The sequence below is a fragment of the Chiloscyllium plagiosum genome, unplaced genomic scaffold, assembly GCF_037043375.1.
Source record: "Chiloscyllium plagiosum isolate Xiang-an unplaced genomic scaffold, Cpla_swu_hap1 HiC_scaffold_25, whole genome shotgun sequence".
NCBI lineage: Eukaryota > Metazoa > Chordata > Chondrichthyes > Orectolobiformes > Hemiscylliidae > Chiloscyllium > Chiloscyllium plagiosum.
The window spans coordinates 15,028,454-15,040,745 of record NW_028270163.1 but is presented as its reverse complement, the minus strand read 5'-3'; the positions used below and the strand labels follow the sequence as shown (position 1 = coordinate 15,040,745).

Here is a 12,292-nt window from a genome sequence, read left to right as displayed (position 1 = left end):
GGACCTTTGTGCCAGGATGTTTATAAATAGATGTGCCGTGATTTGCTTGTTCACCCTCATGAATGCCACCAGCTGTGCTTCCAGTCCTTAAGTGAGCAGGGCCCAAATTAGCAGGGAGGCCATCAAAGGGTTTCCTTGCAGCCCCAGAAACGCTTCAGTTAACATTACCGTCGTCTGCTTAACTTCTCCTCTCCATCACCACCCTCCATCCCACCATACTGGCAACACCAAAGAAAACATTACATAGGCTTTTTAACCAGTGGGAAACAATTTGGAAAACTGTAGTGCAAAGTTGGATTGTCTTGCCATTCTTTCTGTAACTGTTTCAAAATAATGTATGGATTGAGTAAATATTCCTTCACCGTCCTCTTCATTTCATTTTAATTTTCATGTATTGCATATGCAATCTAGAGGAACTTCACCAAATTAAGGATTATGTCAGCTTGTTAAACTTTGAAGACAGTGACCTGAAAACCAAAAGAAAATTCGTTTTTTTTTTAATATAAGCCATTAAAGTTGTTTGGTAAGCTTTAAAGAAAATATCAATATCAAAGTCTCTTCCTGCAATGCCACAATTCTGAAATAAATTAATTCAATGTTTAGTAGTGGCTTGTCTGTTCAGATTGAGGAGAGTTTTGGCCAGATGTAAGGATAATGGGGCACTGTTTATTATTTTAAAACAAATGAGAAAGCCTTGGTGGAAGGGGATTCGGGGGGTGGTTGAGTGTTGGGTGTTGCTGTTTATACATCAAAGTCTCAGCTGTACTTAACTGGTAAATGAAAATAATACATGTTTTCAAAACTGGCATATTGAGACAGTCAGTTGTTCAGAGAGAGAAAAAGATGAGTAAGTGATCATGGTTTAATATGTGTGATTACTATAGCAACTCAATGTGTGTGTTATTGAAATTTTCCTTGCAAATAAAGGCATCTGAGCCTTTTAAGTACAATTGTAATGTTGCCTTCTGAATTATTAAAGAAAATTGCCCATTTATTAAGATGTTAGAAGAACGCAGAATGTTTGTTAGTATCGGGGTAGGGGAGAATAAGGCTGCATTCATAGCTCAATGTTTTTTATTCAGCATTTAGCTATGGCAGTAGAGTATTTTGGTTTATAAAATGCATACATAGACCTCATTTGTATTCTGAACAGCACAGTTTAAATTGGTGTACGTGATTAATTGGTATGTTACAAATTGAAGCCCGACCAGTTTCTGAGCTAGGGGTAGGACCAGAATGCAAGCATTTTAGGACATATGATCAAGTTTCAAATAGCACTGCAATTATTACAATGCCTTTGTGTGTAAATTAAAGTAAACAGCTTAAAACTTAGTATATGGCTCTGAAAGTATATGTTCTGATTAATTGTTTAAGAGAATGAGTTAGCTTACTATATTTGGTATTGCAAGTTCTAGGTACATTTATGTTTCAGATTATTGGGAAGGCACATCTGCTACCTGAAAGGATTTTAAATTAGTTGGCTCAGGTCCACTATGCAAAAATGGATACAAATTAGAAGCATTTACAGATGTCAGAAGGATGCTTGGTCTGAGGATAGAGTTCAAACGTTTCCTGTAGGGAATGCCCTGTTAATGTTTGGATTCAGAGAGGATGCTTTTTCGTTCTATAATTAACTCACTTCATGTCAAATATAGAAGTGTGTTACAGTCCACCACAATACGGTTAAATGTACTTGAGTTTGTGCAATCTATCTCCAGTGGTACTTCTGCAATTCTGATGTTGCAGAACTGTAGTACTTTAAACACCCACTCTTTAAGTTGTCTAGACTACATTTGCAACATTGTAATGTCCATGAGCCGTAAAACCAAATATCTTTTGAGCTATGAAATGAGATACAGTATAATCAAGCGTATCACAAATTCTGGTAATGCTTTTGCACAATCCATTCGATTTTCTGTACCAACAAGCTTCGGGTTTGTCTTTATCTGCAGAGTTTTTGATTTGAGTCATTCCCATAATGGCCTAGCTGAAGGCATGGTGCTCTCCTCTGGGTGAGAAAACAAAACCAAAGGAAAAGACAACCCCAACAGTTGTATGCAATTCAGAGTAAATTATCCAGTCTGTTATCCTGAAGAATGCAGTTATATTTCTTAAGAAATTGGGCAAGATGTATTTTCTAATGGGAGAAAGTAATTTGAACAATTAACATCAATAAATGTTTCTCTCTCCTTTTTCTCTCCTCCAATTCTGCAACCGCTCACCTTCCCCCTCTCTCTCTCTCTCACCCCCCCCCCCCCCCCCAAACCCTCAAAAAAGCCTGAAAGAATAGATCCAAGTGCTTCAAGACAAGGCTACGATGTCCGATCAGATGTTTGGAGTTTGGGAATCACATTAGTAAGTAATATGCCTGTTAGCACTGTAAGAGGTTAAGTTAAATCAGTGTGCTGAAAATGAAGTCTGTAGTAACTTCAATTTTTTACTGTTTTCTAGTATGAACTAGCCACTGGACGATTCCCTTATCCAAAATGGAACAGTGTATTTGATCAACTAACCCAGGTAGTAAAAGGAGATCCCCCACAGCTTTGCAACTCTGAAGAAAGAGCATTTTCTCCCAGCTTCATCAACTTTGTTAACTTGTGGTAAGAATGAAGCAGATTAGTTAATTGCAAATAAGATGTTTCATTCACCAAGTACCTTCTTATTTGAGTACTTTCTACACTTTCCTGTCACTGTTTACACTTGTATATTTATCAGACAGGCTACCAAGGTTCTCCATTGTTGGTGTGTGGTTATTGCAGATGTTGTGTGGCCATGTCTTTTCAGTACCATCCATCCAGCAGCTCCACGGTTCAGGCCACCAATACTTGTACATGGCCGTCACCAGTTTCCCATCGTATCTCTGCTTCATTATTCACACCTTATGGATAATAGTATTGCCTTTGACTTCTGAAAGCACGAAAAGTTTTTAAACCAAGAAAGGAGCTTTTGCCGTTCTGCTATGAAGTTAGCAGGATGTGGAATATCTTTTTTTCAGATTTTTGTACGTGCATTTAAATAGTAATGTCATCCTGTACTGGGCTAGCCATTTAACCCACCTGTTTAAATTGAAGTAAATACTCAAATGGAATAAAGTTGATCAGACATTAAGGTTATACTCCGATCCGAGCCTGTACAAGTAAAACTTAAAAAACTGCACTTTACTAATCCCACCCTCTGCTTTCCTTGCCCTGTCAGTCCTCTGGACCCAACTTATTTCCACTTCATTTTCAAATTACCAGTATCCGTTTCTAAGCATTTCGTTTAACAATATCTCTCTGTTGCACTATGTAGGAGCATTAACCATTTTGATTTGTTTATTGCAACCGTGAGGTAAGAAAACTGCCATCTTAGCCTCTGGCATAACTTCAATTTTATAAATATCATGAATTACTGAAAATAATGTTTTTGGCAACATTTGCTTTCTGGTCGAACATGATGAGAGCTTTCTGTAATGCTGTTTAATTTAAATTTTGTATTTACACGATACTTAGGAATTTCAATTTGCTATGTATTTTCAAAATGTTTGTTTAAAAAGATACGAGCAAGATTGTTGCATGAATCCTGAGGTATACAGCTCATTTAGAGATTTTTGACCTACAAGAATTCTAGGGGAGAGATATAATGCTCCAGAAATAAGGTTCCAACAAGCAATGATCTATCTTAATGGAAGAATTGGATCTATTTCTGCACCTGTTTTGTGTGTTCTTAAAATTAAACACTTTAGGCAAATGAAAATCTGTTCTGCAGATTCAGAACTAGGAAAGATAGAGGTCAGCTGTAAAGTACATGTTAGCTTTGCCATTAAAATGATTCAGTATTTTTTAAGTGAAGATCTTAAGATTTCTTTTTGCAAGCAGTTTGCATGTGTTCAATGCAGCCATTGATATTTTTATGTTCCAGTTTTGCTGTTTATTGTCTTAAACCAGCCCTGAACTCTGAAGAATGAACCTGTATTAGATTTTGCTGCCACCTGGTGGTCTGTCAAGGTTTGAGGTTTGGGATTCATTTACCAGTAATAGAATGGAATAATTGGCACAAACTCAAAAATCGGCATCAAAATTGTAGCCTGTGCATGCACACATGACTGTTCAGCAATAGAAGTCCTTAAGCATGAATTTGTGCATGTATAGTTGATGTCACAACGGTCTGTTCATAATCACATTACACCAATTGTATGGGTGCATAAGGTATTACATAGGCTATAGTTCCACATGTCAGAGGAGTCTGCCTGAGAATCCAGGAATGTGGGTGAAGGCCTGGAGCAGTGGCATATGCTACAAGGATAGGCCAGGAGTGAAAGCAATGCTCATGAAAGTAATACCAGCCATTGAGCAGTGCAGCTGGTCAGCTGTTAATGGTGAGCGAGGGAGTGATAACAGCTTCAAACTGTGAATGCTCCAGGGCTGGCTAAATAGGCTATCCTTCCAGATGGAAGGCAGGTGCAACAGTCCGTAGACAGTGACATAGCATGGAAGAGGATATAACTGGGGTTGGGAGGGACCTTGTGTTAGTTGATTTCCCAAGGCAAGGTGGGAAGTATATATGGAGTCAATGGATAGAAAGCTGGTTTTGTGATGGTTAGGCTGCTTGAACTGCACTGTGACATGATGGAACTGCTCCCACAATGCTGTCAGGCAGGAAGTTCCAAGGTTCTGACAATGAAGGAGGGAACTAAAACAAAGTCAGTTGGTGGGTGTCTTACAATAATAAACCTCCCCATACACTGGCCATTCTTGTCCTTCTGATCCTGGTGTAACACCCTAGTTACTGATCTCCAATCTGAAAAGCACCCCTCCAACTATGAGCAAGTTAGTTTTGTACCCATCTAGCCAGCTCACCCCAGATCCCATGAGACTGTAACTTCTGTACCACCCTGCCATAAAATATGTTGTTAAATTCCTTTTGAATATGGTGACTAGTCAAGGTCTTTTCCTCCAGGATAGGGGAGTCCAAAACTAGAGGGCATATGTTTAAGGTGAGGGGGAAAGATTTAAAAGGGGCAACTTTTTTCATGCAGAGGGTGGTGTGTGTAAGGATTGAATGCCAGGAAGTGGTGGAGGTTGACACAATTACAATATTTAAAAGGCGTCTGGATGAGTATATAAATAGGAAGTGCTTAGAGAGATATTGGCCAAATGCTGGCAAATGGGACTAGATTAACTTAGGATACTGGTCAGCATGGAAGAGTTGGACCAAAGGGTCTGTTTCAGTGTTGTACGTCACTATGACTGTATGTCGACAATATCCACTGCCTTTCAATCATTCTTGTCATCTCTTCATAAACCTCAATGAAGTTGGTGAGAGATGGCCTTCCCTGCACAAACACATGCTGCCTATCATGAAGTGCATTTGCTTCCAATTGTGATTAAATACTGTCTCTCAGTATCTTCTCTAAAGACTTCCCTACTGCTGGCATCAGGCTCACCGGCTTGTAATTACCTGGATTATCTCTGTTTCCCATCTTAAAGGAATAACATTAGTCATTCAGAGGCCAAAGAGGAGGCAAAGATATCTGTTAAGGCCCCAGCTATTTCCTTTCTTGCCTCTCTCAGTATCTTGGGATAGATCCAAACTAGCCCTACAACTTGTCTACTTTAAATGTATTTCAAGACACACGCCGCTTCCTCCCCCATTATGTTAACATGCCTGAGAGTATTCACACACCTTTCCCTTAACCCTTGAGTGTACTTACTCTTTTCCCAGCATCCTCTTGCTCCTAACAAATGTATAAAATGCCTTGGGATTCTTCTTACCCCCTGCTGGCCAAGGACATTCCATAGCCTCTTTTAGTCCTCCTAACTCTGTTTGAGCTCCTTCCTACTTTCTTTATTTGACGTATCAATTTTGCTCTCTAAATGAGCATTATGATTTGGTGCCATTCTTTTGCCTTTACCCCATAACTTGCATGTGAAATAATATGCCAGTAATATCTCAAGGTCCGTCTTGAAGGGTCATCAGACAAGCTGCAATATAAGGTCTTTGACATCTGTATATTTCAAAGTTGGAATCTTCAGAAGGAATTTGGAAGTGCGGATGGATGTAATTGGGAGAGGATGTAGTGATCTCCATGAATGGTCAATAATACATGTTGGGTAACCAAATTTTGATTTGACATCAATGGAGTATACTATACAGCTTATGTCTGTATTACTGTATGTAATATTTTGTTTCTCTTCTAGCCTTACAAAGGATGAGTCCAAAAGGCCAAAGTATAAAGAGCTTCTGGTGAGTTTAAATTGTTTTATATAGCGACTTCTGCTCAATTCCTAAATTTCCATTCTATTTAGTGTGGGAGCCAATGGCTTATATCAAATACATATTGCATCTTTTAGTTTCAATACATACCTTATTCTCAAAATAGTAAATGATTAGCCATCATGGTGATATGTGAATAGCTCATTTAGCATTTATATGAAATAAAGACCACCCACTTTGTCAAATTGCAGTTTGTAGTACAGAATTTTTGTTTTGCCTTGTAATCTTGTAGCTTTAAGGTTGCTAAAAAATGTAACCATATGCAATTGTCTGCTAAACTTAGTCCTATTCTCAATCCATATGAAGAGAAAGTCAACATTTGGAAGTCCTCTGAAAGAAAGTTTGCAGTGCTATTACATAAATAGGGTAGTATGCAACAAAAGTCAATTTTTTGCACATCAGAAACCATGTGCATGACTATCATATTCTTTTACTCAATCCAATAATGCTGCCGTACCATGCTGTTTGACCACATTAACCAAAGGAGATGATTTTGAAAACTCTCCAATTAAGTCACTAACAATGTGTTTAACTTTACCAAAGTGCTTCACAAGTGTGTGATGAAATAATGTTTTACACCAGGGCATATAAAAAGAATATAGCACCGGGTGACCAACACATTTATTGAAGAGGTAGAGGCATGTTTGGAATCCAAGATCTCTCAATATAGTTGATAAAAGCTCCTAAATACCTCTCCAAAATAGTCAAAGCAACAAAGGGTAATCCCATACTGGTACATTTGTTCAAGCACTTCAAAGGCAGATTTCTTCTGGAAATCACTTTTTTGCAGTAACTGGGTAATCAGAATATGAGCTACCTTTACCACGGAGATAAGTATTGTTCTTGATATTTTAGCCACAACAGCAAAACTTGTATCTGGCATGGGACTGAAAATTTGCACATGAACCAGTCAAACACATCTGATCAAGTAGTGACAATGCAGCAATGCCAGCTACCTTCTCAAAGTCTAACATCATCTCCCAACTACTTCTCTTCTTTCCTGGTTCTAAAGTAAAATCCTAACCTGATCAGTTGTAAATACAGAAAAAGGTCCTCTCTCCTTTGCATATATACCGATAGATTGTTGACTGTTTCTGATTGCTGTATGATAAATCCTTGATTCTGTAATAACTCCTGCTCCCTGATTGCAATTCTTAGTGCAGTGATAAAAGAGAAAGCAAAATTTTTGATGTTGGATAAATGAAACAAATGAAGTAGCAATATTGTGACCTATTGACATTTATTTGTTCTGGGCATGCACACCAAACAGTTGCTGATTGAGCTAAAAGTTTCTACCTTTTCTATGTTCTTGCTTTGTTGAATAGTCTTCATTCTAACATTGAGGACATCCTAAATTTGAGGTGTCTTGAAATAACCTGGTTGTGATTGAACTTGTCATTTGTCAGTGAATGGAGGAAGTTGGAGGTAGTATAGTGAATATTGTGCATGTGGCCTTTCACAGGATATTCAAAGGTGTTCCATATACTCGGCTGGCTAGCAAGATTAAAATGGCAACCGAGAATTGGAACTAGGTAATGGTAAATGTGTCTTTTGGTGTGAAAGGGCATACTCTGGTGTCACCACAACGGTTGGTCCCAAGACCACTGCTATTTGTAACCTATATTTTTGAATTAGGTCTGGGTTTATAGGTCATAAATGCAAATGTAAAGAGTAAGGAAGGTAATATAGAGACTTTTGAAATGGGCAGACATACAGCAGATTAAATTTCATGTGTAAACTTGTTAAATTATGTGTTTTGGATGGAAGCAGAGTGTCACAAACCACATAGTGAATCTTTAGGGAAGATGAAACCAAACTGTGTTGTATTTATACACCTATTTGGCAGGGGCCATTAAGGTTGCAGGTTTTTTTTTGAAGAAAATTATATGTGGAATCCTTAGCTTTATGTTCAGTACAAAAATTGTTGTAAATCATTGTTATGCCTCATCTGGAATATTGAGTCCAAATCTAGGAAGATTATCAAGGCCATTGAAGAAGTGCAGAGAACATTTGCTAGAATGGTACCAGGGATGAGACACTAGCAAAACTGGAGTACTTCTCATCCAAGTGAAGGTGGTTAAGAGATTTGATTTGAATGTTTGAACTGTGAATAGTTTTGATCGAATAATTAAGGAAAGACTATTTCCAGTGGCAGAAGCTAATCAAAGGAAACGGCTTTAAGGAACTGGCAAAAATGCAAATAGTTTTGAACTGAATGCACTGCGTGAAATGGTGATGTAATTAGATTCAGTAATTTTCATAAGGCCACTGAATAAATATTTGGTGGGGTTGAATGGGGCATAGAAATGGTAGATACATATATCATTGAAATGAAGGGAGGCAATGGCCTAATGGTATTATCACTAGAATGTTAATCCAAAAACCCAAAACATGTTCTTTGGGTGCAGGCTCAAGTCCTACCAGGGTGGATGGTGGAATTTCAAATCAATAAACATCTGGGAATTGAGTCTTAATGATGATCTGGGCAGCTAGAGTTGGGCAACAAATGCTGACCTGGCCAGTGATACCAACATACCATGGATGAGTTGAATAAAAAAAACTATTGCGACTTGTAGAGGGTCAGTAACCAGAGAGCAGGAGGTTTAGAGGGAGTTTGAAGTTTTCTTTATACCCAGAGGGAACTCACTGCCTAAAAGGATGATAGAGGTGCAAACCCGCAGACATTTAGGTTGTATTTAGATAACCACTTACAATACCATAGCATACAAGTCTATGGCTGGAAAATGGGATTAGAATTGTTGGATGCTTGATGACCAGCACGGACAGGCTGAGCTGAGCAGATTTGTTCACTGCTGTAAAAAAAATTGTGACTCTAATTTGCAGGGCTATGGGGAAAGCCATGGCAAAGGGGCTAAATTGTTAGCTTTCAAAGACCTGACATGGAGCCAAGTGGTCATCTGTGCTTTATTGTTCTATGATTACCTGAATGTTCTCAGGTTAAGTTCTTCTATACCTTGTTTAAAGTTATACCGTTGTAAGTCTCCTCATCTGACTGAGCATACCCAGGAAAAGCTCATGGTCAGTGCTGCTGAAAGCCCAAGCTCCCTTTTCACATTGTCAATGCATGAATTTTTCTGTTAAATGATGAATGTGATTTTTTGTAAACTGCAGTAGAAGTGTTAGCATTGGATTAGTGTTATATAATACTAGTAATTGACTCTTGCTAAAAGACTGACTCCTGTATGTGATGGATGTTTTTGAGAAGAGTTATGTACCTAAGTGAAACATGCAATTTTTTCATTTACTCAGAAACATCCTTTCATCTTGATGTATGAAGAGCGCAGGGTGGACGTTGCAAGTTACGTTTGCAGAATCTTGGATCAAATGCCCCCAACCCCCGTTTCCCCAATGTATGTCGATTGATTCTGCTGCTGAAAAGACAGCCTTAAAATTGGCTGAAAGAAATCAAGGTGTAAAGATTTGTTTTATGACACATTGCAGTGTTTCTATTTTTAACTTGCTCAAACAGACTGTGCAATAAAAATTGGTGTTCCATTTTATCCGTGTCTGCCCACAATTGTCCATTCGAAAAGCATCCTTCTCATTGTACCCAAGTCATCAAGAGAGTTTATGTGGATCAGAGAGTGTTATTGCCTTTTCGGGTGAAAGATATGGAGGCTGCCAGTGTGCTCATTTCAATCTGGATCTTGGTGGGATATTATGCAGCTGCTGGTGGGAACAGTTTGAAGCTGGAGACATTTCGATACAATACTGGGAAGACTAAGGCTCGGACTAGCTGTTCCCGCCATTGCATAGAATATTTTTAGCAGATCCCTCAAGACTCCAAAATATCTGCTTTGTCTTCAACAAAAGGGAATTTGTACACGAACAGGAAAAGTTACTCCAGTGCAGTCTCAAGCACCTTGAGGAATTTTGCTTCACAAAGTGCAATAGATTTGCTGATTTTAATTCTGTTGCTTTATAGTTAGTGTCTATCATGGAGGAAAAGAGAATCTGTATTTTACTGTTAATAAAGTTGAAATGATTTTTAAATAAAGGCATAACTGAACACTATGTCATTCACCAAAAAAAAGTGTGTGGACTGAGAATTGCAAAGAAAGCAAAATTAATACAGGAAAGATTTGCTGCAAAAAGGTTTTTCCCCTGAAACAGAACTTTTATATGACTTGAATGTCATTCACTGTACAATATCTTTGTAACTATTGGGAAAAATAGCCTAGGCACCTGAAGAAAGTGTTTTAATATTGTCTATTGAAATCTACAGAAAAGAAGACTGAACTATGGTGTAACTTTGGGCGGAATGCTCGAAGAGTAAAGCATGCTGGAAAAAAATAAGCTTGTGTTGAAGCAACGAATGTTTTCCTGTTTGTTGATCAGTCTGTAAATGTGCACATTGATGTCTTAGGATCTTACACAAAAGCAGGCTATATATGGATTATGCAGTAAGCACCTGGCAGTGATGTTCTTAAATGTTTCCCACCGACAGCTCATATTGTGGTTCAATGTGCTATTTTTTAATCAGAAATTATTTATGCAAAAATTAATGTATACCTGTGACTGCTGTAAACCTTGAAGTTCTCCAGGTTTAACAGTGGTGTGATAACACCAATTGCCTACTAGTTTGGTTTAATTATTGGTTGTACTTGTCTACTGAGGAAAATTGTTTAACGGTAAGAGGAACAAATTGCCAAGTCCAGATGCTAGGTGCAGAGTCTTCTGATTAATGCGACACCACTGTGACTTCCCTGCTCCAGGGGTGCTAAATGTCTGGAAGAATTCTGTTGCTTGAGGTAGCTACAGGATGGTTTTAATTTTAGCTACACATGATCCAGGACTTGTGCTACACAAAGAGGATTCTTTGAGAGATTCTATTTTTCATACAGTGTCTAGAGAGTGTGCTGGGTTTTTTTTTGAGGGGTGTGATAGTTTCTTGTACGTTTTTGTAACAGACAAGTATATCCAGTAAGTATGTCCACTGTAGATCAGTAAGTCACTAAAGTTATAAAATTATGCAGAATTTTTGTTCCTCTTGTCTGCTTTCATGACTAAACACACAAGCCCATCTGCCAACCCCACCAAAAATTCCTTATGACCCACCACCAGCCTTGCTTGGCAGTTCATTAATGTGTTCAATTCTACTGGTGAAGAAGTGAACTTGATGTGAATGTCAAGGGACTTTACTTCAAACTTTTTGAGTGGAATGCCTGTAAAAATTGGCAGTTTATTCCTATATTAATCTTAGATTATAATCTATTAAGGGTGAGGAATATATTACAGTGTATCTTTAAAAAAAAGGTGTATAATGGTCACAAACTGTGAAAATAGAATAAGAACTGTACATTGTGAACTTCGGTTAATTTTTCTTTCCTGTACCATAGAAAATGTATAAAAATTATCAAAGCTGATGTGCAGGGATAATGCCTTACTTGTCTGTGAAAATGGAGCTCGCTGAGTATCATCACCATTGCATTATTTTACAGAGCTCATGGATATTTCTTATCCTGTATACTGGTTTGACTTCTTCCTATATTTAAAACATTATAAATGGAATCTTAAGTGTTCATGTAATAGTTCTATACTCTTGCCTGCAGGTCAGTTGTAATAAAACTAGAACGTGACTGTGACCTTGTTCTTGTTTTGTAAGATCTGAAACACACAATTGCAAAAATAAACTCCAAATTGAAATACTGGAAAAATGCATAACTTGATATGTTCTCTTTTAAAATACCAGACTTGTGTTTTGTCTTCAGTCAGTCATCAGTAGCTTGTAGCTGATGCATCTGCAAAAACCTTCAATTTTAAAATTGATATGTCAATAATAAAATAATTCACAATTGGATTAAATATTTCTCTGCCAGCACATATCATGATTGCCTTTTCAAACAACTGCTATTTAGCTGACTGTATGCTGATTCCTTTGAACAAAGAACTGTAAACCATTGCACCTGGCCATTGTGATAAGGACATACTTTGTACTTGGTGTGACTGCATGGAATGCCTTATATGTGATATGCATCCGGCACAAGAGATGTAACATCTTCCAATTCATTTCTCC

The 12,292-nt window shown here is 37.9% G+C and overlaps 1 protein-coding gene across 4 annotated transcripts in view; it reads left to right on the top strand.

Annotated features, from left to right (window-relative positions):
* Nucleotides 1-11,933, top strand: part of map2k4a (mitogen-activated protein kinase kinase 4a) — a 187,348-nt gene extending 175,415 nt beyond the window's left edge. For all 4 annotated transcript variants that reach the window (XM_043714457.2, XM_043714461.2, XM_043714460.2 and 1 more), the window contains 4 exons: nt 2,278-2,355; nt 2,452-2,600; nt 6,180-6,225; nt 9,526-11,933. In XM_043714457.2, the coding sequence (XP_043570392.1) occupies nt 2,278-2,355; nt 2,452-2,600; nt 6,180-6,225; nt 9,526-9,639 (387 nt within the window). In that variant the 3' untranslated portion in view covers nt 9,640-11,933. The remainder of the gene's footprint in view (nt 1-2,277; nt 2,356-2,451; nt 2,601-6,179; nt 6,226-9,525) is intronic.
* Nucleotides 11,934-12,292: the final 359 nt, after the last annotated feature.